We start from the raw sequence: 22,781 nt of genomic DNA, 5'->3' as shown, positions 1-22,781 counted from the left end.
AGTTTAGAAGAAAATTTCACACAACATTTTTAGTCTAAGGTGAAAGTACTACTTTTCTTTTTAATTAAACTTACTTTTAAGGTTACATTTGATACATAATTTTTTAATTCTCAATTGAATCATTAAGAATAAGATTCACAAAAATACTACAAACATGTTTACATCTAATTACCATGCAAAATATTAATTTACAGTCAATTATTAAAAAATTTTTCTTTTTTCATATCTAAAAAATATTTTTATTCTTTTTAATTTTTCATAACTTTTAATCTTCTTGATACTATCTTTCTAAAAATATTAAAACATTTCTTATATAAGACTTAAATATGTTTAAATTTTCTAATAAATGATTAAATTTTATTATAGATTTTTAACAATTTTTTTATTGTTTTATCATGGTATATTAAAATTTTTATTTAAAATTTCTGTTTTGAGTTAAGTGATATCTTCATAATCATTAATAATATTAAAAATATTAATTTGAATGATAAAAATCATTAATGAAGACAAAAATTACAATAAATAAGAGATTGAAAATAACAATTTTTTTTTATTAAAAACCTAAAATAAAATTCGATATAAACATAATATTATTATGATTAAATTACTCATTTAGTCCTTATAATTTTATGATTATTATTTTTTTAGTTCTTCTAATTTAAAAATGATTTTTTTAATCACTATAATTTAGATTTTAATTATCTTTAGTCTTTATAATTTATATTTTAATTCTTTTTTAATTTTTATAATTTAAAAATTATAAAGACTAAAAAGAAAGAATCATAAAATTATAAAGACTAAAAAATTTCTTTTAAAACTAAAGAATTAGAAATTTAAAACATCACTTTTAATCTACAGCGACTAGAAAAAATAAGAATCATAACAAAAATAAATAAGTAATTTAATCTATTATTATTATTATCCCTAGCCGCTCCAAAACATGGCTGTCAGTATGGTACGAAAGCGCGATCACACAACCCAACACAGCGAATGTACTAATCCCGTCAACGAGGGCAACTTCGTCATTTCACCCTCAAATTATAATAGTCAAATGGGCTTATGGCTTAACGCCACCAAATCCGTTCTCACTCTCTTCGATAACAATAATCCATTGTTGCCTTTTACAATCCCATCCTTTGTTTCTCTTTCTCCTCACTGGTCAGTCATAAAGCCTTTCCTCACCTACCCCACCGTGCAATTTACACGTGCAAACCTATCCCATCCGTCAATTTCCCAAATCAACAAAAACCGCATGATAACAATCCAACGGTCCATGATCACCTACTAGAACTTTCTCCGCTTCTCCCCGTTATATCTACCTTCCCCCTCCCACACTTTCTTCATTGTTGGCTTGTGCTCTGCTCGTGCCTCTAGGGTTATCATATCTCCATTTCCATTTCCTCTCTCTCAGTTTCCAAGGTTCGTTTCGCTTCGTTTCATTCTCCGAAATCCATTACTCTAACTTCACGATCTGCATTTTAACCTTTTTTTGTTGTTTAGAATCTTAAGCTATGGGAAAGTCTTACCCAACCGTGAGCGCTGATTACCAGAAGGCCGTTGAGAAGGCGAAGAAGAAGCTCAGAGGCTTCATCGCTGAGAAGAGATGCGCTCCTCTAATGCTCCGTTTGGCGTACGTTTTTTTTTTCCATTTAACTTTAGATCACTGTTATTTACGACTCTGAGTTTGTTGACTGTCGTTTTGACACGTTTTGGTACGTTTTGTGTGCAGATGGCACTCTGCTGGAACTTACGACGTGAGCTCGAAGACCGGTGGTCCCTTCGGAACCATAAAGCACCCCTCCGAACTCGCTCACGGCGCTAACAACGGTCTTGACATCGCTGTTAGGCTTTTGGAGCCACTCAAAGCGGAGTTTCCTATTTTGAGCTACGCCGATTTCTACCAGGTGATGATTTTTTATTTGTTTCGTTTTTTTTTTTCGTTTTTTTTATCTGAGAATTTGTTGTTACTTGTCTTTGGTGCTTGTGCGCTTATTTCTGTGTTTGTGTTTAACGCAGTTGGCTGGCGTTGTTGCCGTTGAGGTCACCGGTGGACCTGAAGTTCCCTTCCATCCTGGAAGAGAGGTATCGTACTGCAAGTTTTTAGTTCACACTGTTACTGTCCGTTGTTCGATTTGATTAAATTTTATATTGTATATAATAATACATGATAATCTATGTTTTGTAAACTGATTTGATTGTATTTTTAATTTTTATGCTGAATTTTGTTTTGCTCGTAGTGAACGGTAGTTGTTGTAGAGCTATTGAATTGTGGATTCGGATTCCCTGCATTCAATTTTATTCATTCACGCATTAACAATTTAGAACTGTTTGATGAAGATAGACGGCTCATTAAGTCATTTAACACGTTCATATTTTATTTCAACAAATCTGATTTATTATAAGCATTTATCTGATTTGTCAGATGTCCATCCATTGGTATGACTGTGTGAATGCGTTATTTTGACTGCACTGAATCTGTTTCCTTGGATTCTCATGGTGTATAATCTGTGGCATTTCCCCCCATAAAATTCCTTTAATAGTTAACATTTTTTCCACAAGATTCCGTTAATAGCTAAAACTCGCAATTTGTTCTACAAGATTTGCTTGGGATACTTACCAATTTTGATTGCATGTATTGTTGCTTTGGATACTTTGCAGCATATTTGTTGCTTGTATTATTATTTTGCACCCAATTTTAGAAAATTACGGGGCACTATTTTGCTGTCGCAACTTTTTTGTGCGATATGATTGATTGTCATTTTTGAAACTAATGTGGTGGTTTGTTCTGATCAGGACAAACCTGAGCCACCACCAGAGGGTCGCTTGCCCGATGCCACTAAGGGTCAGTACTCTAAACTTGTTTCAAGAATTTTGTGATTGGTAGGGATTGCTTTGCTTAGGGTTTGTTCCTGATTGTTGCAGGTTCTGACCATTTGAGAGATGTGTTTGGCAAAGCTATGGGGCTTAGTGACCGAGATATCGTTGCTCTGTCTGGGGGTCACACTATTGTATGTTATGATTTTAAATTTATTTGTTTTAGCTACATTGTCAAATTATACTGCTATTATATTGGAAAAAATGTAATATCTAAACTCGTAGCTTTACTGGTGTAATTTTGCCAAATGTATTTTGTAGGGAGCTGCGCACAAGGAGCGTTCTGGATTCGAGGGTCCCTGGACCTCTAATCCTCTTATTTTCGACAACTCATACTTCAAGTGAGTATTTTTACGTCTCAGCAAAAAAATTAACACTTCTTTTTTACTTGTTGGAATTTTCATTCTAACTCTTTATCTATGTCCTAAAATGTTTTAGGGAGTTGTTGAGTGGTGAGAAAGAAGGCCTCCTTCAGCTACCTTCTGACAAGGCACTTTTGTCTGACCCTGTGTTCCGCCCTCTTGTTGAGAAATATGCATCGGTATGTATTTCGTAATATTTTGCATAACATTGAATTTTTGGAATGTAGAACATTTCTTGATGTATTTGATTTGGTAATGACTTCAGGACGAAGATGCCTTCTTCGCTGATTACGCTGAGGCTCACCAAAAGCTTTCTGAGCTTGGGTAAGTCTTGATATTTCTTACATTGATAATTTATAAATTCATGATTTTATGAAGCTTTTCTCTCCGTTTTACTTGACATGTTTTGCGTTGTTAATTGGGTGGTTCTGATTCGTGTCATGACTGTTGCCTCTCAGGTTTGCTGAAGCCTAAGCAACGTTTTGGGGATTGTTGGAGAGGCACGGTGCCCATAATATTTCTCTCATAAATTCTATGGTCATGGTTTCTAATGCGCCACTGTGGGTTCCTCAAATTTTTAGATAGCTTTTGAATGTATTTTGCTGGACGTGGTGATGATGATTGGAGTTGGGTTGTTTTTATTTGTGGTCGATCCTTTTGTTAAATAACATTGTTCAGCGATTGCGATATTATTACCCTTTGTAGTATGTGACCATTTACCGTAATAACTAGTAATTTGTCTATTATTACTGGACAAATGTTTGTGGCGAAAGAAATTTAGGACCGTTAGATTGGCGCGCTTCATCCTAAAAAAAATCATCCATGTCGACAATGCCCCTGCTGTTTTCTTGTGTTGATTGCGTATTTCTTTTTGCATATCTGAGAAAAGTCGTTGCGTTTTTTTTTTGTTTTATTTGAGAAAGGAGGGTGGTTTGTGATTTTCAGATCTGAGAAAGGGTAGGTGTTGGTGGTGTTGCCATCGTTGCCTTGGAAAGGAGAGTCGTTGTGGTGGAGGTGCTGTTGCCGTCGTTGCTGTAGTGTTGGTTATGGATGTGAAGGGAGTTGGTGCTGTGGTATTGCCGTTGTCATCGTTTCATTGCCGTAGTTTGCCTTTTTCATTGTCGCTGCCATTGGGGTTGCGGTGGTGTTGCTGCCGTTGAGCTTTGGTGGTGATGATGCGGTGTGGTTGTGTTGGACTGTTAGCTTTTTAAATAGTCTGGATTGAAATGTGTACAAAAATATTCACAAACCAATTATAAAGCAAACAAAAATACTCCCAATAAACAAATATTTACTAACACAAAGTAGATAAGGGAGAAAAATAAATAATGAAAAAATCTTAACCTTTGATTAAACAAATAGTTTATCCAACGGTTGAAAGCAACTTTTTCATTCTCATAATGGGAAACTTGCTAACTTTCCCACGCTGGCCTTCGTCTGGTAGCAAGTGCATGAATGCTGATTGTCTTGTTAAGTGCTAGGGAGCTAAGTACGGATTTCGAACCAAGTTGTAAAGAGGGTTTAATTCAAATCTTGAGTGGATTAGCACTTGTAAGTGCCACGTTGTACGGACCAAAGTAAAAGATTTGGGTCAAGTTGAAATCGATGAAAAATGGGTCAGCTGTTTGGGTCGTTGAGATCATGTTGAGACCAAGTTGTTTTGGGGTGAAGCTAGGTGCAACCAGCATTTTTGTTGGTGTAACCAACACTTTACGCAAAAAGACTTTATTAGACTTTATTACCCTTGGCTTATTTTTAAAACATTTGTGCACCCAGTGCTTCAGTTTCTCTCTCCTACTTCTCGTATTCTTCTTCTTCTTCACCCAACGCTTCAGTTTCTCTCTCCCGCTTTTCATATTCTTCTTCTTCTTCACCCAACTTTTCATTTTCCTGCGCGCTTTTGGTATTCTTCTTCCGGGGCATTGCCATTTGCAGTGATGTGGAGTTGCAGTGAGGTGCATTGAGGAGGTTCCTGTGAAGAGCTTTGCCACCATCCACCGTTGAGGCAAGCGTCATTTCCATTTCTTCTACTTTTGCGCTGCTGTAGTTAGGTTGATCCGCTAAGGTAGTTAGGTTGATCTGCTAGTGATTTAGTTGATCTGCTAGGTTGTATGTTGATTCGCGTTAACGGCAGGTGAATAGACGTAGATGACTCGCAATTGTATTTGGGGTACGGATCAAGTTGATCCGCAAAAATCTTGCGGATCAACTTGATCCGCAAGAATGTCTTTTAATTTTAAAGAGTGGAAATTAGGTTATAATTTATGAAAAATGGTTTTTAATTAGGGTTTAGGGTTAATTTTGAGGCTTTTAGCCTGAAGTATGATATTGTATAATGGTTGTTTAAGATATTGGTTTGAAATTTGGTTTTAAGGCTTTTTATTGTATTATGTATGAAAGTATAATGCTTGTTTAAGATATTTTGGTTGGTGTCAATTTATATTTTGAAGGTTTTAGTGGTTTATTACTTTATTTATATCTTGTATGGTAGTGAATAATAAATTAAAAATAGGAACACAAACTATTAGGTTGTAGCTTTACTTTGAACATAAACTATTAAGTTTTGCTTGTCATATGGTGCTTATCATATCCTATAATCTTTTTTAAGGACTTCTCATATGGTGCTTGTCATGTGCCTAAAAAAGATTAGAACCCTTAAATTTAGACAACAATTTCTAATGGTCCAAAATTTATTGAAATTGTTGTATAATAGATCATTAACCACATAACAGAATGATAAACTATGTTAGCAATAAGAGAAATAAATGGTGCCACTCGGATGCCACATAGCTGAACCTAGCTGAAGTGGAGGTGTATCATTGGGAAAAACTTATAATTCATGGGACACAACCACTGATCTTAAAGTCACTACCTTTGTTCCTAGTGAAGATTCTGATTGCATTGTTCTTAACCAAACAAAAATTGGATTCTCTCAAGCTGAAAACCAGCTAACCAGCTTCCTTGATCCTACGTAGTCTAAGCTGTAACCTTTGCACTTCTTGTAAATGCTCAGGGCCTCAACCATGCCTCTCTGCACATTTATTGAAAATGTTAAATTAAAAAAACTACAACCTTCCATATGAAGCATACCTTGAAACCATTCCAAGAAGCCTCTTGTATAAGGTTTTTTTTGAAGACATGTCCAACGACATGTGTACTTGTTTCAAATGATGCTCTAATTTCCGTGTGCTGTAGCGTCATCATGTTGTTCATGGCATCTCAGACACTGCATAAGTCTCTAAGGCTATTTTGTAACACTTTTTTTAAAGCCCAATGAACAGATTTAACCTTACATTTCAGATACACAAATAACAATAAACATATACAATAATAAAGTTCCATCAATTCATCAATGTTAATAGAAATAATTGAACAATTTCATACCTGTTTGTTTTTGTGTTACCTAAGTGCATCACCTTATTCGTCCACGCGGTAACAAATTTTTTCTTGTGTGGGATTATCCATGTATCCTTGACATAGTCAACAAATATTGGCCAAGGTGAACAAACCATTTCAAACTTCTTTAGGCACTCATCAAACTATTGCTCCGAAGGACAATCAAGAAGAGTTCCCTAGGCATCCATGACATACTTCCAAGCATTTCTTTAACCAATTAATGATTTACATTTGGTCTTCACATTCTTGTTTATGTGAAAGTTGCACAACAAATTTGTACACTCAGAGAATACAGTTTTCATTGCATTTATCAATGTTTGGTCTTTGTCAGTCACAATAACTCTAGGGAGGACATCACGTCTTAAAAATAAACCTCGAAAGCATTCTAAAGCCCAAACCACATTATTAAGATGTTCACCCTTTAGATATGCAAAATCAACAGAGAATGTCATCTCAGTTGGTATCATTCCAACAAAATCGAGCACTAGGAGTTTGTACCTGTTTGTTTTGTAGAACTGTCTATGAAAAACACCAAATTATATGCGTTGACTAATTTCACTGCATCAGGGTGACACCAAAAGATATCACGAACCACGCCTTCATCCTTTAATCTGTGTCAATGAATATACTGATCCCGTTCAAGAAGCTTCATTAGATGTTGTATTTCGGTATCATTTCCTCTTATGGAAGAACGGTATGCACTTCTTGCATTGTATATTTGTTTGATGGTCGTACAACTATTGACATTGTGCTCCTTCGGAGTTAGCAAAATATTTCTTGGTTTGACCATTGACTTCGTCATATCAACAATAAGTGTCTTTTCAACTTTACTCAATCGCCCGACATATGAATGTCCAACTAATGACTTGACCAATTCATGATTATGAATCTCACAGATCAACTTCACCATCCAGTCTTGTCCTCCAACTACTAGCTTGCCACGAAGCTTGAAGGAACACCCACATTTCCTAGTCCAAGTATCTCTTCTAAAAAATTCTTATTTCCTACACCGATACTTGCTACTCCTTTCACAGCCAATTAACACAAACGAAGTCCTTCCTCTGCTACCAGTGTTTGTGTCAGTTCTTCCTTTACTTAAGTCCTTCCTCTACTCCTTTAATATTTAATTATTTTATATATGTATTTATTATAAAGTGAGAAGAAGAAATGGTAAAAAAGGAAACCTCATGATTATTTTATTAGAATAAAAAAAAATTATTATCTTTTTTTTTTTATATTCTTAGATAACATTAAACGACATGTAAAAAGAAAGGAGAGAATAATATATAAGAAAATGACCCTCAGGGTTTTCAAATACAGAGGAGGAGGTTTAGTGTAGAAAGAAATAAAAGAGTATTGTTATATATAATTAAAAAATAGCTCAAAAGTACAAGTATAATTTGTTCAAAAACTTCGTAGCTGGGATGTTATTAGAAGTAGTTGTCAGTTAGAGATTAACAAATAAATTTCTTTATAAACCTAATCAATTATTTGCGCAAATAATTATCCTCAAGTCGAAAATAATTTTACCAAAATTATTAATTTTGGTGACTGAAAGGGTCCAAATGCCGAAACAAAGGAATCGAATCATTTTATAGCTTTATATATTATGCATAGGCATAGGAATGCTTGAGTCAAAAATTGCAATTATACTAACACGCTTCTGACTCAATTATTCAGTTTTCTTCTGGCTCAGGAGAATAACATCATTCTATTATATTTATTATCATTATTATCTCTCACGTTAGTTTAAGAAAATACACGAGGTGGCTTTGACGAGCATATAAATCACATAGAGGAAAAGAAAAGGTTGATGGCTGTTGAAATAATTGAACGAACGAGCTCCGTAGATGAGAGGCGGCTACGATCTGAGCCGTCAGATTAGGTTTCGTACGCGTCACACGTGTGCGCGTGTGGTTCGTTTCGTTAATTTTTCCCCCTCGCGCGTTTTCACACCTTCGTGGCACCTGCTCCGAAAGAGTGTGAAGTGAAGACTCAACGTGCTTACTTACTCGGCCGAGTTGACCGAGCGAAAAATAAGAATCACTCACATGCCCGCCGGCACGCACGCACGCACTGACTCGGTGACTTACTCACTCGCTCCTTGCGGACACTATTTAAATTAAAAACCTCTTCCTTCCACTTCTCCATCGGCTTCGTCTTCTTTCTCGTTCTTACTTTGACGGTTTCTAGAGAGAGAAAGTGATGGCCGGAGTTAATCCAAACGGCGTCGCCGATTTTGCGGCGGTTCCGACGCATGGCGGACAGTTCATTCAGTACAACATATTTGGAAACCTCTTCGAGGTTACGACGAAGTACCGTCCTCCGATCATGCCTATCGGACGCGGCGCGTACGGAATCGTTTGGTACTGATTCGTTCGTTTTCTTCGATTTATTTTGTTTTTTTTTTTTTGAAAACGCGATTGATTTAATTAAGAAGTTGTGTGTTTCTCTGATTCGGTTTTTCGTTCCTCGATGAATTGGATTTGATTGTGGATATGTTAATCTGTTAGCTAGTGCTTGAGTGTTTATTGTTTAACGTTTACTTTTTTTTTTTTGAGAAATCTGAATATGTTGATGTGCTTTTTGAAGCTCACTGTTGAATACCGAGACGAACGAGCTGGTGGCTGTGAAGAAGATAGCGAACGCTTTCGACAATCACATGGACGCTAAGCGTACGCTTCGTGAGATTAAGCTTCTTAGGCATTTGGATCATGAAAATGTGAGTGATATCTCTCCTTTGCTAAGTTTGACTTATTTTAGATATATCGTATCATATGATACAAATTCAATTCGTGCTTGGTGGAAATTTTTTTCATACACTGTTTTGATTATGCCACGTAGTGTAACATATATTTTCATGAAATAGTCAGTTAAAATTAAGATTCCAATATACATGCAGCACTGTCAGAGTAATTTTTTTTATATGATTTTTAAAATAATTTTTATAAAAAGCAACAAACATAAGACACGACACATTTTATATGATTGAATAATAATGTAGAAAATCTTTACAATATCAGTGCTCTCTAAAATTAAAACCAAAACTGTTGTGAATTTTCATATAACTTTTTTAGAAAAGGTTGTAGCAACATAAAATGCTACTATGCCAGTAAAATACATGTGGTGAGTGGAGACACGTTTGCTAGGGACTTAATAGAGTCAAGTCACATCTCCCAATTGACCATGACTTCCTAATTTGTGGAACACACGATGACATGGTACTGGGATTTAGTTATAAACTTTTGCTATTCATAACATTGAATTTAATTTAACTTATGCTTAATAAGTTGGTTGTGTACTTGTGTTGGTACGGCTTTAATGTTTACACTGTAGTTTAAAGCTAGCCAAGTCCACATTAATAAAAGAGTTCACACCGTTGTCTATTTCGTTGTGATTAAAATGTGTTTCCCTGACAGGTAATTGGTTTGAGAGATGTTATTCCTCCACCCTTGCGTAGAGAGTTTAATGATGTCTACATAGCCACTGAACTCATGGATACTGATCTTCACCATATCATTCGCTCCAATCAAAATCTGTCAGAGGAGCACTGCCAAGTGAGTGCTCTCAAATTGTTATTTTCTTAAAAAAAATTATATCATAAATATTAAGTTTACACATTGGAACTTTGTTTTGCTGATGATTGGATGCTCTTGTACTTGCAGTACTTCTTGTACCAGATTCTTCGTGGGCTTAAGTATATACATTCTGCAAACGTAATCCATAGAGATTTAAAACCAAGCAACCTGCTGCTAAACTCAAACTGTGATTTAAAGATTATTGATTTTGGTCTTGCGAGACCGACTTTGGAAAGTGACTTCATGACAGAATATGTAGTCACAAGATGGTATAGAGCTCCCGAATTGTTGTTGAACTCCTCTGATTACACCTCTGCTATAGATGTGTGGTCTGTTGGTTGCATCTTTATGGAGCTTATGAATAAAAAGCCTCTGTTTCCGGGCAAAGACCATGTGCATCAGATGCGCCTATTGACAGAGGTGAGATTGAAAATATAAATTTAAACATGATGTAAAAAATTGCATTAAATGCTCCCATAGCTGCTCATATAAAACATTGATGATCATATAGTTCAAGTTATTTAATATCATGAATATAACCAATAATTTAATTATAAATGGTAATTCTGGTTCCATGCTTACTTATCCCTCTTCTCTTATCCACAGCTTCTTGGCACCCCAACTGAGGCTGACCTTGGGTTAGTGAAAAATGAAGATGCAAGAAGATATATCAGACAACTTCCTCAATATCCTCGCCAACCTTTAGCTCAAGTCTTCCCCCATGTTCATCCCGCAGCCATTGATCTTGTTGATAAAATGCTGACAGTTGATCCCACCAAAAGAATTACAGGTACTTTTCCCATTCTTTTATGTTTCTGTAGATAGATAAAGCAACATTCGGTTTCACTTTGAACATTGATGATATCTGCATTAGCATCAGTAAAGCTACACAAAGAATAGATTTGGGCAAATTTTCATTTCTATTTTGTTTAAATATTGGCAGTTGAAGAAGCACTAGCCCATCCATACCTTGAAAAACTGCATGATGTAGCTGATGAACCAATCTGCATGGAGCCATTCTCATTTGATTTTGAGCAACAGCAATTGGATGAAGAGCAAATAAAAGAGATGATCTACAGGGAAGCATTAGCACTGAATCCTGAGTATGCTTAAAGCAGAAGACTCAAGGACTTGAAGCAAGCATATAAGGAAAAATAATAATTCGTTTTTAATTTTTTTATCACTTAAGTTCCCTGCTTACAAGCAGGAAACGATCAAGTTGAATGAAAATTCAATCTTGTTGCCAATCAAACTCCCTTAGGTAATTTATTCAATCTGTGTGACTAGGTAGGTGCAATTACGGCTTCATGAGCGCCCTTTTGTTGTAAAGTGCCATGTAACTATATTAATTTCCATATATTTTTTTTAACCCTGACGGCTTATTGTTGTAAAGTGACATGTAACAATATTCCCTGTTTGCCACACACTAATGCCATATGGGGAGAGGGACTAAAAAAATCATTCCTCAAGTTTGAGGGACTAAATAAAACAAACATTAATGCAGAGGACTTAAAAAAACATTCCAAATTTAAAGGACTAAAAAGATATTTAAATCTTATTTTTATTTTTTTGTGTGACTGTTTTCTCGGGTAACTCATCAAGTATGTTGCTCATGTTATTTGCATCGTAACTTATTGCTACCTTGATTTTAGCTATTTTCTGCTATATTATCTGTATAGTGGATTTGAATTCAGTGAGCATTTTTTTTATAGAAAAGTACTTCCTTTATGGTTCAGAAAATTGAATGCATCATGACTTTTCATAGTTTTCTGTAATACTCGCGTCAGATAAGTCAACACAACAAAAAAATGCTACTTGGAATGGATACACGAGATGTGCAGACAGAAGGTTTAAGGCTTGAGGGTATGTATTCATATCTTCTGTTAAAAAAATGAACATTCTACTAAATTGGTATTTATCGATAAAAAAAAACATTGATATCTTTATCTATCATGGTAAGGAGGAAAGCTTTTTTACAATTCTCAATCTCGGGTTGTTTGAAAGAAAGGAAAAGGGTGAAGTTCATGGGAAGCAAAATAGTTTAACTTAAACGCATGTCAATGTAAAAGAATTTTGCGCTATTGTGTAATTAATTAATATGTTGTTACATTATTTGATAAGTTTAACAGTACATAAAATGTTCAAGTTTATTAAATATTTTAGTAGCATATCATTAAATAATAATGTGAGTTTTACGAGCCTGTAAAAATTAAATTCTTTAACATGTGAAGATTCTGTTTTTTGTACAGTAAAAATGGATAGGACATTTTTTTTTCTTTCAAATTTCATTAACAAAAGGACAACAAACACAGGAACATGAAAATGTGATGAAAAACCTAGAGTTTATAGGACACCAAAGTATATGTCTCACCTTATACCTTGTGGGAAACTTTTAAAACTAGAATTCTATAAAGTAAAAACAAGTACACAAATATCATTTACAATTTGAGAGCAATAAGTGTATTATTTATTAAGCATCTTCAGAGTAAGGCATAATTGTTAATTCTACATGCGTAGCACTTTGCTCCGTACAACGTCTTCTAACTTTTGAAGCGGTTGAAGGGTTGGCTCAAGCAATGAAAAAATGGTTAGTGATTAATAAAGATTAAATCCCAGTTTTATATCATTCTGAACTGGAATGCTGGATATTGTGTTTGGTACAATCAAAGGGTCCAATCGATTGATTCTTGCGTCTCACCTGCAAAAACCAAAATGAAACAAATAAATTAAATACTGAATAATATATAGTCCAAATGCAAAGCATAGACAACGAACGAAATAGGGAAAGTAACAGTAATAATGCAACTTCTTAGATGTTCAACTAGAAAATATTATAGTTAGCAATAAGGAAGAATAAAGCGAAACTGAGTTGATTATCAAGACATCAAAGATAAGGAAAAAGGATTGGGTAGATTTTAATGTTACATTGGTGTAAAGCTGGCAAGGCATTTTTAAGTTAAGATAATCACAGGAATACCAATATCAAATGCTGTTCTCATGCAAATTACATCTTTTGAAGTTAAGAAGGATTAAGTTCTGGAGAGATGACACGTCAAAATAGATTGCAAAAAATCCCATTTTAATAAAGCAGGCAGAGGTTGGCCCCTATCACCATCGAAGAGGATGAAATGAATATAGAGAATATTCCCATTCTGGTCCAGGGAACATCTACAATAAACGATGTCTGTTCCTTGTTTATTTTTCATATTTTCTGAAACTACAAAGACACAGGCACTGCAGCAGTGGAAGTGGATAGCTGCTTTATGCTTGCTCTTTTTATTTTATAAGTTCTTTTAGGTTGTGTTGTTTGTAGGAAATGTCTCACATGTTAGATTTTTCACGTGACTTCGTTAGGTCAAAATTTTGTGCGCATCTTTCCATGAATATTTACAAGACTAAAATATGTTTTTATCTCTAATAAATATTCGAATTTGAAGCTTACTCCTTAATAAATTTTTGTTTTGTAATTGAGTCTCTAATAAAAAAATAATTTTGTTTCTAATACTTGAATTTTTTTTAATTCCTGATAAATTAGCGAATTTTGTATTTGTTTCTTGATAATTTTTTTTTCATTTGTTATTAGTCGGGACTAAAACAAAATTTGCTAATTTATCAAGAAATAAACACGAAATTCATCAATTTATCAGGGACTAAAATAAAATATCAAGAACAAAAAATGAAATTGTTATTTTATTAGGAACTCAATGAAAACAAAAATTTATTAGAAAACAAACACAAAATCAAGTATTTATTAGGGATCAATAATAAATTTAAACCTATTTATAAATATTGATGGGGTTTCCAATATTTAAACCGTGAAAAGAGAGATACTGATCTATTATGTAAACACAATTCAGGTGAGGGAATCCGTAGGTAAGGTGTAAATCTTATACTTTAGTATCCAATTTAAAGAAGAAAAAGTCAACTATTCACGCTAGAGCTTTATGCTTATAATTTGAATCAGAATTAGATACTGAAGAATGAACCTACCGGGGACCAAGGACCTGGTTCTTGCTGAGGCTTGTCAGGGGGAGAATTTTGTACAGCACCGCTTTTCATCGTTAAAATCTCCTGTAAACACGAGGTGTAAGATGAATCTAACATCAAAAGATAGTCTACCACATTTCAAAGAACTAATGGCATAATATAGTGAAGCTAAGTCTAACAAAAATTTGATTCAACTTTCACATGCAATACAAACAGGAAAACAACACTCAACACTGAAGTGGCATGAAACAACACGCCATGCATGATTAATCAGTCATAAAAAATGTGCAGGTGTAGCAAGAAATCTTACTCACCTCTCCAGCAGCTTCAATTGCAGCTAACCATTCATCTGAAAACGGAGCAGCATTTGGTGGAGGCTTCACAGTAGGAACTTCTTGCTTGCTTTTAGTTGCAGAATCCTCCCTGCCATTCAAAAAATTAATATTATATCACTCAATTTGTCAAATGAAAGGATTGCCAAAGCGTAATTGATCAAATATTTTCAAGAACTGAGATACTCACAAACAAATTATTTTGCTGCTGTCTTCTGCAGAATAAATATTGCCACTTGACTGGTGCTGCATGTCTGTATTTGGAAACTCATATTTCTCAAAGATATTATTAGTTTCAGCTTCATCTGAAAAAATTGTACTGTTCAATGAACTAACTTCGCAGACCTGTGGGGTTCTTGTGTTGAAGGTTAGATCATCTAAAGCTGGTAAGTTTGAACTTTCACTCAAAGAACAATGCTCCTCAGATTTCCAAGTTACTACGTCAGTAACAGAGACTTTGCTCACTTCTATAGAAAAATTGCATTTAGAAGATACAACATTATCATTGAGTAGAACTTCAACTAATGGCAATATATCTGAAGAACCTTTTTTCGCATCATCCATTTGCAAAAGCTCTGCTCTTTCTTCCACATCAAGAGTTTCATCTTTGTTTTCAGGCATAGCCTGAATATGATGATCGGAAGCATTGTGCTCACTTGAATGGATATCGGATCCTTCTAATGCACCCTCAGATAATTTTTTTTTCTTGAATTCTTCAGAAGAGGCAATATTTGTGGGCAGCCAATCAACATCCAAGTTCAGTATGTTATCAACCTTCTGGGAACCTTTCAGTTGAACTTTAACTAATGGCAATATGTCTGAAGAACCTTTTTTTGCACCATCCATTTGCGAAAGCTCTTCCCTTTCATCCACATCAAGATTTCCTTCTTTGTTTTCAGGCATAGCCTGAATATGATGATTAGAAGCATTCTGCTCACTTGTATGGATATCACATCCTTCTAATGCACCCTCAGATAAATTTGTTTTCTTGATTTCTTGAGAAGAAGCAATAAGTATGTTATCAACATTCTGGGAATCTACACCAACAACAGCACCAGGCCTTTGAAACTCAGAAAGATGAAAATCTTCATTTATATTATTGTTATCAGCCAATGGAAATTTATCATCAGTAACAGCAAGATGGTGGTTACTGCTGCAGTTGTATGTCACTGGATTTTCAGCAAATGACTGCACTTGTGCAACTTCCAGATGTGATTCTTCAATCTCTCTGTTGGTGTGATCAAATTCTTGTACTAACTGAGCCAATAGTGTATGTTGTAAATGGCCAGGGGGGGTTTCAGCTCCATTACCAATAGAACCTTTGGTGTTTGAAATGAAATCTGCAGATACTTCAGAAGAATCAATCTGATCAACCAAGTGATCATGATTTTGCACTGAACTCTCATCTTCACAAAGCATTTCATTAGCTATAGAATATGTAATCATGCTAGTTTGTTGCTCAAAGTTTCCAGTAACATCACATTGACCATCATAGTGCATTGAAGCATCCCTAGAAGAACCATCATCTCTAAGCTGCAACTCAGAAATGGTACAGCAGTTATTAGTTGATATATCATTTTCCCTGGAATTAAAATCTTCTTTTACCATTGGAAATAGTTGGGCTGTAAAGTGGAGATTTTGTACAACATTCTCATGAAAAGGTGTGCTTTCTTGAGTAACATCGTTTACCTTAGTGTCGCAAGCAGTTGCAGAAACAGTTTCCGGCCAATCTCCATGGGGGGCATTTTGATTCAACTTCTACATGCAACACAAACAGTTTGACTAACATGCAACAAAAATATACCAAAAGAATAATTATTAAAATTTTAAGATTCAATTTTCTCAAAGATATTAGTTTCAGCTTCATCAGAAAATATTTTAGTGTTCGATGAACTAACTTCACAGACCTGCAGGATTCCTGTGTTGAAGGTTAAATTATCTGAAGCCGGGAAGTTTGACCTTTCACTCAAAGAACAATGCTCCTCAGATTTCCAAGCAACCATGTCTGTAAAAGAATCTTTGCTCACTTCTATAGAAGAATTGGATTCAGAAGATATCACGTTGTCATTGAGTTGAACTTCAACTAATGGCAATATGTCAGAAGAACCTTCTTTTAAATCATCCATTCGTAAAAGCTCTTCCCTTTCATCCACATCAATATTTTCATCTTTGTTTTCAGGCATAACCTGAATATGATGATTGGAAGCATTGTGATCACTTGTATGGATATCACATCCTTCTAGGACACCCTCAGATAAATTTGTTTTCTTGATTTCTTCAGAAGAAGCAATACTTGTGGGCAGCCTGTCACCATCTAAGTGTTGTATGTTATTAACATTCTCCGAACCTACACCAACAACAGCACCAGGCCTATGAAAATCAGAAAGATGAGAATTTACATTTATGTTATTGTTATCTGACAATGGAAACTTATCATTTGTAACAAGAAGGCAGTGCTTACAGTTGCAGTTGTATGCCACTGGATTTTCATTGAACAAATGTACTTGTGCATCTTCCACATGAGATTCTTCAATCTCTCTGTTACTGTGATCAACTTCTTGGACTAACTGAGCCAGTAGTGTATGTTGTAAACAGCCAGAGGATTTTCCAGCTTCAATAATGATAGAATCTTTGGTGTTTGAAATGAAATCTGCAGATACTTCACAAAATTCACCCTGATCAAGCAAGTGACCATGATTTAGCTCTAAACTCTCACCTTCACAAAGTATTTTGCTGGATTTAGAATATATGGTCTTGCTAATTTGTTGCTCAAAGTTTCCAGGGATATCAAACGAAACATCATTGTGTATTGAAGCATCCTTAGAAGAATCCTCATCTTTAAGCTGCAACTCAGAAATCGTACAGCAGTTATTGGCTGACATTTCATTTTTACTCGAATCAAAATCAGCTTTTACCATTGGACATAGTTGGGAAGTAAAGTGGAGATTCTCTTGAAAAGGTTTGCTTTCCTGAGAAACATTGCTTACCACAGTGTTGCAAGCAGGTGCAGAAACAGCCACACAATCTTCACTTAAAGTATCCAATTCAAATGCTTGAGAACTCTCATGCATTGCTATTGGGTCAATAACCTTCTCACATCCTTCCAACACTGGTCTTGTCAGAATGAAACCTGATTGATCATCTACTGGAAACTGGCAGTCTTCAATTTCGGCTTTTGGTTCACTTTCAGCAGGACAGTTGATTTCTGGTATAGACTTCTGAGGAGAACCTTTGGAAGATAAGGTTGTCATATGAACTAGTTGACAACTATTTACATGTGATTCATCTTTTGATGAACTAATTTCTCCTACAATACCAGCACTTGTAGTCTTGAGTTGTTCCCCCTGTAACTGCTGATTAACTGCCTCTAAACTACTTTCAGTGCTTTCATTGCACTCAACTGAGAGATTCCCGTTCAATAAATGCACTTGTGCATCTCCTCCACTTGTAACAAAATCAGTAGCATCACCATTCACCTGTTCAGTATTCTTAAGGGGGATTTCTTGTATAGATCCCCCCAAAACAGTTTCACTCAAATCAACAAGACTATAATTTAAAAGTGCAGTCTCGACACTATTGTATTCCTTGAACTCTTCAGAGAGTCTACTATCCTTAAAAGAAGTATCATGATTTTCCTGTAGCACAAAACTTTCATTGGAAGTAAGAACATCACAAGCCAGCAGTTTGAGTTGTTCATCTTCATCTTGTCCCATGGCATTATGCACAGTATTTGAAATACTAGCTTTCATTAGTAAATTTCTCTGCATGCCATGACTATCCATAGACTGTGATTCCTGAAATACAGATTGATACTCGTTTGACAAAACGTCAGGGTGATCAGCCTCTTTCTCTGACTGCTCTTGGGTTTGACTCACTGAAAGAAGCTTCTTTTCATGTCTAGGGAATATCACATTCTCCATGCTAGAGGCATTATCGCTTCTATGTAATTGTCCTTGATCCTTAGATTTTATGTTGACATGTTCAAGATTGTTTTCAACCTTTTCTTGCTTGCTTATTTTTTCAGAGCCCATAGAGCTATGTTCCACTTCTACACCAGCCAATTGCTTATTATCCACTTGCATCCTTGGTTCTGACTTTACATCTAAAAGGGTTAATACATTGGTGCAATTCTTTGCTGCACCTTTGACAATTTGAGACCTTATTCCAGGTGCATGCGGTAGTCTTGCCTCATTAACAGAATTTGTTTCTAAATTCTGTAATTTAGGAATGTTACTACTATCAGGTTTGCAAGGTTTAGAGCTTTTCTGTAATTGGCTATGTGAACTGGGAGTTTTTTCCTGCAAAAGCAGTAACAAGCATGAATATGAGCATTATTTTACTGATACATGCCCCTAAATATGAAATAAGGACCAACCACAACCAACATACTAGAGAAAAGAATCCCAATGAGGGAGATGGCATACGCAGGCCCGACAATTTTGTTGTTTGAATCTGTGTCTGTTGCTTTTTCTCACTGATGTCAGAAACACCTTGTGGAAGACAAGCTTCTGACTCCTTATTTGCTTCAGTTCCTGATTGATGCATTCTGGATGGTAGATGTGTTTTTGAAACAGAGTTATCCTGTGCAGTCAACCAATTTCAAGAGACAAATCATGTGCCTAATAGTTAAATAAAAGGAATTGAAAACTTGATGGAACAAGTGATCAATGTTAAAAAATTACAGACTCTTGACTTCCTTACCAAATGTTTCCTAGCCTGCTTGGCAAGTGTTCTAGTAACTGAACATTTATCAGCCAGGCCAACTTTTGGGTTACTTGGGACAGTTTTAGGATTTTTGGATAGGCCTTTTACTACAGCTTGCTTCTGAAGATTAGTGGCTGTAGAGGAGAAACAAAATTAACAAAATATTACCAATAAAATCATCTCATGTTAAGGTTAGAATTTGATAGTTGGTTACTCAAGAGAAACCTGTATTTGCGAAGTTCATTGAGATTACAAACCTCAATCAAAATTAAATTTGTTATATGATCCATTTTCACGTTGTATTATGCAAGAGTACAATAAAGATACTTGAAATTATATCTCTTGATTCTCTTTGTTCAGTCTTGTCAAAGTTCCTAGGATAAAAAAAAGAAACAAACACAAGTTGCAGAACAAACCAGGACGAGCATTCTGATTTCTCTTCAAGGAACCAGTGATCAACATTCCACTCCTAGCAGTTGTTGCACTTGCAGAAATATCTGATTTTGGACCAGGTATCCTAGTAACTTTCAATTCTTTACTTGGCGCTTTTACTGTGTCAGGTTTTTTTAGTTTGCAAAGGGGTTAAGGTAAACTCTTCCATAATGCAACAGATAAAGAAACACAAGACAACTCAATTCCATAGAACAGGCATAATATAAGACACTCCACTTAATATCTATCCTAAACAAGCAATGGGAAGGATATGAGGACGAAGCTACTGGCATCCGTGGAGGACAAGCATTGCGTTTAGATCTGTTGCCAACTGAGTCATTGACAGTAAGCACTTTCCTCTTTGCCTAACAAACAAGCATCCAAAGTAATGTGTGACAGAAATCAGACAGAGTTCAATTTCAATAAACTATCATCATTTGCGCAAAGAGCATATAAAGACCGACTTTGGAAACCGGGGCTGGAGAAGCTTTAGCTAATGCAGCAGGCTTTGGAGATAAGCCAATCTTTCTATCTTTAACAGGAACAGCATCGGATGAATGCATGAACAAATTTTCTTCAATGTCCTGCAACTCTATTGAATTGCCAACACACTCTTCTTCATGGATTACTTCCAAATTCAACCCTGCCTTGGGAGTGGCAGTGCCACTTATCATAGAAAGCTCTACCGGGTTCAAAACACCTGAAAAGTAGGGTTCGGGATCAATCCATCAATTAATTAATGGATAACAATTAGTGTTAAATGTTAATCAATCTTTCACAGTTAATTAATGGGCAATGGAGAGAAGAGAATGCCTTCTTCGGTAAAGAAAGCTCGATTCCATGCCAAGCTCTTGCGCAAATTGTAACCGCCTCCTTTCTTCTTCCTCTTCTTCATTTGCTGAGGCTCCAAGCTAAGCTTCTGCGGTGTGTTCCAATCAGCGTTCTCTTTGCTTGCGCTGTCACTAACCGAGGAACTCAGATTTCTGGAATCCGCACCGCCACCTTCTCTTCCTTCTGCAGGTGCATTACACAAATCAACAATTACTCATCACAAATTATCCAGAAATTCAAAAAAGAAAACGAAATAGAAAAACCCTAACCGGATTGAGGAGGATTAGATCTGAGAGGTAGGAGAGGGGAGCAAGAGAAAACGTCGGTGGAGGACGCTGCGGAAACATCGAAGAGCAACGAATCGTCTTCGCCTGCCATCTCTAGGAGCGGAAGGTTAGAAATGGAATCCATGAATATGATAATATGATATCACTTCTTTTCTTTTGTGTTAGTTGTACTTTTGAATTTGGTGTGAAATGGATTGGATCCGTTAGTGTGAGTGTGTGTGCTTCTGCAAATTCGTTCGCAATTTCAAACGATGGCAAGCGGGAACCACCATTGTGGTTTTGGCACGTTAGTGATGCGGATTTTACGAGATAAGGCACGAGGGTGTTGTGGATTTACGAAAAACCATCCAACGGTAGTGTCAGCGTGGCTGATAAATGTGATTGAGCTACACCGGATCTGGTCGTTAGTTAGTTATTACCACATGGGAGTTGCTCTTGGCCCCAAATATGTTTTGTTATTGGTCCTTCCATTCTTCAAAATTTTAAAATTATTTATTTCGGAATAGTAATATGAGATCGTGATTTTGTTGTATAACAAGAAATATGAGAATTGTGCACAAGATTTCCTTTATATAAAATTCTTGCACCCTCTTAAGAATCACTATTTCATAGACATTTTAATATAGAGGAAAAACTCCACAATGAAATCATGATTCAGTTAAGCAGGAGGTCAAAAAATAACAATACAAGGAAAGTGTAAATCTAGTACATACAACAAACACTTCTATTTAATATTTTTTTCTTAAAAAAATGTTACAATGCACTAGACAATGAAATTTTAACTTCATTGTGTAACAAAACCAATGAAATCTTATTTCATTGAGTAACAACAAAATCGAAAAAAATGAAATTGATTTCGTTGTGGAAAAAAAATCATCATTCTGTTTTGAGTATGAAAAAAAAACCTAAGAACATGTGAATGAAGAGAGGAAAAGAAAAAAGAGAAAAAATGTATAAAGAAAGGGAAATAGAAAGAGAAAATGAAGATATGAGAGGTGGAGAAGGATGAGACAGAGAAGGGTAGTTTGGTGATTGATAAGAACCAAAAATAATTTTTTGTTGGGGTCTATTAATCACCTTACCACTTTTCTAAATGGATCTATTAGCCTATTTTTATCTCTTTCTTTTCTTTACTACTCGTTCAACTTTTTTTCTTTCTTTCTTTTGTAAATTCGATGCTTGGAGAGACATCTCTAATGCATTTTCAACGAAAAACAATAAAATGGTTATCAAGATTAAGTTATAAATATTAGTTTAAGATTGAATTAACAATATTCATTTCTTTGTCGTAATTTCTTGTAGTATTGATCACAATTTGAATATTTAAGAATCCACCCATGTAATAGTATATATATTTTTTTATAATGCATATTAAAGAATCTTACTTTTATAATTGTCATCCAATTTAATCCCTGAAATTGGTATCACTGGTGAATTTAGTCCTTAACATTACAAATTCAATCTAGACTGAGAATTTGCAATCATAAGTCAATTTACTCAATAATGTTAAGACTCAAGTTGACTAATGCATAGCAAAATTAGGAACTAGATTGATACCCATTAAAATGACTAATAACGATCAAAAGTTAAGATCAAATTGATAAATTTTTATTATTAGAAACTAAATGACTAATGATTAGTACCTGTCTAGTTCCAATTTACAAAGCCGCGTATTTCAATCTTTTCACCCCAAATCCACACAAGATCCAAAAGCTAGTTATTTTAGTTTCAGCGTGTTGATGATTTTAAGGACTTTTTTCTTCATAATTTGAAGGATTGAAATAACTAATAATTATAATTTCAGAACATTCATATTAGGAATTGCTAGAGATACATTAAGAAATAGGAAATTCATATACATTTTTTGGAATTCTAACTCCATTTCATCCTACATTAGATTCTATTTATTATTATTATTATTTTTATTTCTTTATAAAACGAGTATTTGAAATACTATTTACATGAAATCTTTTATTTTAGAGGGACATGGTAATATGA

At 35.1% G+C, this 22,781-nt stretch overlaps 3 protein-coding genes across 4 annotated transcripts; 2 read left to right on the top strand and 1 right to left on the bottom strand.

Annotated features, from left to right (window-relative positions):
- The first annotated feature begins 1,387 nt into the window (after nucleotides 1–1,387).
- On the top strand, nucleotides 1,388–3,754 carry APX2 (L-ascorbate peroxidase 2). The gene is made up of 10 exons (NM_001248658.1): nucleotides 1,388–1,419; nucleotides 1,501–1,630; nucleotides 1,730–1,904; nucleotides 2,017–2,082; nucleotides 2,794–2,842; nucleotides 2,923–3,008; nucleotides 3,136–3,215; nucleotides 3,313–3,415; nucleotides 3,502–3,560; nucleotides 3,695–3,754. Exons 2-10 carry the CDS (start codon nucleotides 1,512–1,514, stop codon nucleotides 3,708–3,710), a joined length of 753 nt encoding a protein of 250 aa, NP_001235587.1. The 5' UTR covers nucleotides 1,388–1,419; nucleotides 1,501–1,511; the 3' UTR covers nucleotides 3,711–3,754.
- Nucleotides 3,755–8,449: 4,695 nt separating this feature from the next.
- Nucleotides 8,450–11,579, top strand: LOC100801339 (mitogen-activated protein kinase 3). The gene is made up of 6 exons (XM_003539692.5): nucleotides 8,450–8,998; nucleotides 9,225–9,354; nucleotides 10,052–10,189; nucleotides 10,298–10,630; nucleotides 10,817–11,000; nucleotides 11,154–11,579. Exons 1-6 carry the CDS (start codon nucleotides 8,838–8,840, stop codon nucleotides 11,321–11,323), a joined length of 1,116 nt encoding a protein of 371 aa, XP_003539740.1. The 5' UTR covers nucleotides 8,450–8,837; the 3' UTR covers nucleotides 11,324–11,579.
- A 175-nt stretch (nucleotides 11,580–11,754) lies between these two features.
- Nucleotides 11,755–21,220, bottom strand: LOC102665298 (uncharacterized). Of its 2 annotated transcripts, none has more exons than XM_006592171.4 (14): nucleotides 20,766–21,220; nucleotides 20,479–20,679; nucleotides 20,130–20,365; nucleotides 19,939–20,030; nucleotides 19,650–19,804; nucleotides 19,231–19,367; nucleotides 18,919–19,110; nucleotides 16,991–18,827; nucleotides 16,437–16,876; nucleotides 16,219–16,287; nucleotides 14,720–16,062; nucleotides 14,512–14,620; nucleotides 14,201–14,281; nucleotides 11,755–12,908 (listed from the first exon to the last, which is right to left on the bottom strand). In XM_006592171.4, the coding sequence occupies exons 1-14, from the start codon at nucleotides 20,905–20,907 to the stop codon at nucleotides 12,834–12,836; spliced, it is 5,109 nt and encodes a 1,702-aa protein (XP_006592234.1). In that variant the 5' UTR covers nucleotides 20,908–21,220; the 3' UTR covers nucleotides 11,755–12,833. The 2 variants fall into 2 exon arrangements, with proteins under 2 accessions (XP_006592234.1, XP_006592235.1); XM_006592172.4 differs by having other exon boundaries at nucleotides 16,219–16,284.
- Nucleotides 21,221–22,781: the final 1,561 nt, after the last annotated feature.

This window comes from Glycine max, chromosome 12, assembly GCF_000004515.6.
Source record: "Glycine max cultivar Williams 82 chromosome 12, Glycine_max_v4.0, whole genome shotgun sequence".
Lineage (NCBI taxonomy): Eukaryota > Viridiplantae > Streptophyta > Magnoliopsida > Fabales > Fabaceae > Glycine > Glycine max.
This window is presented reverse-complemented; position numbering and strand designations above follow the sequence as displayed.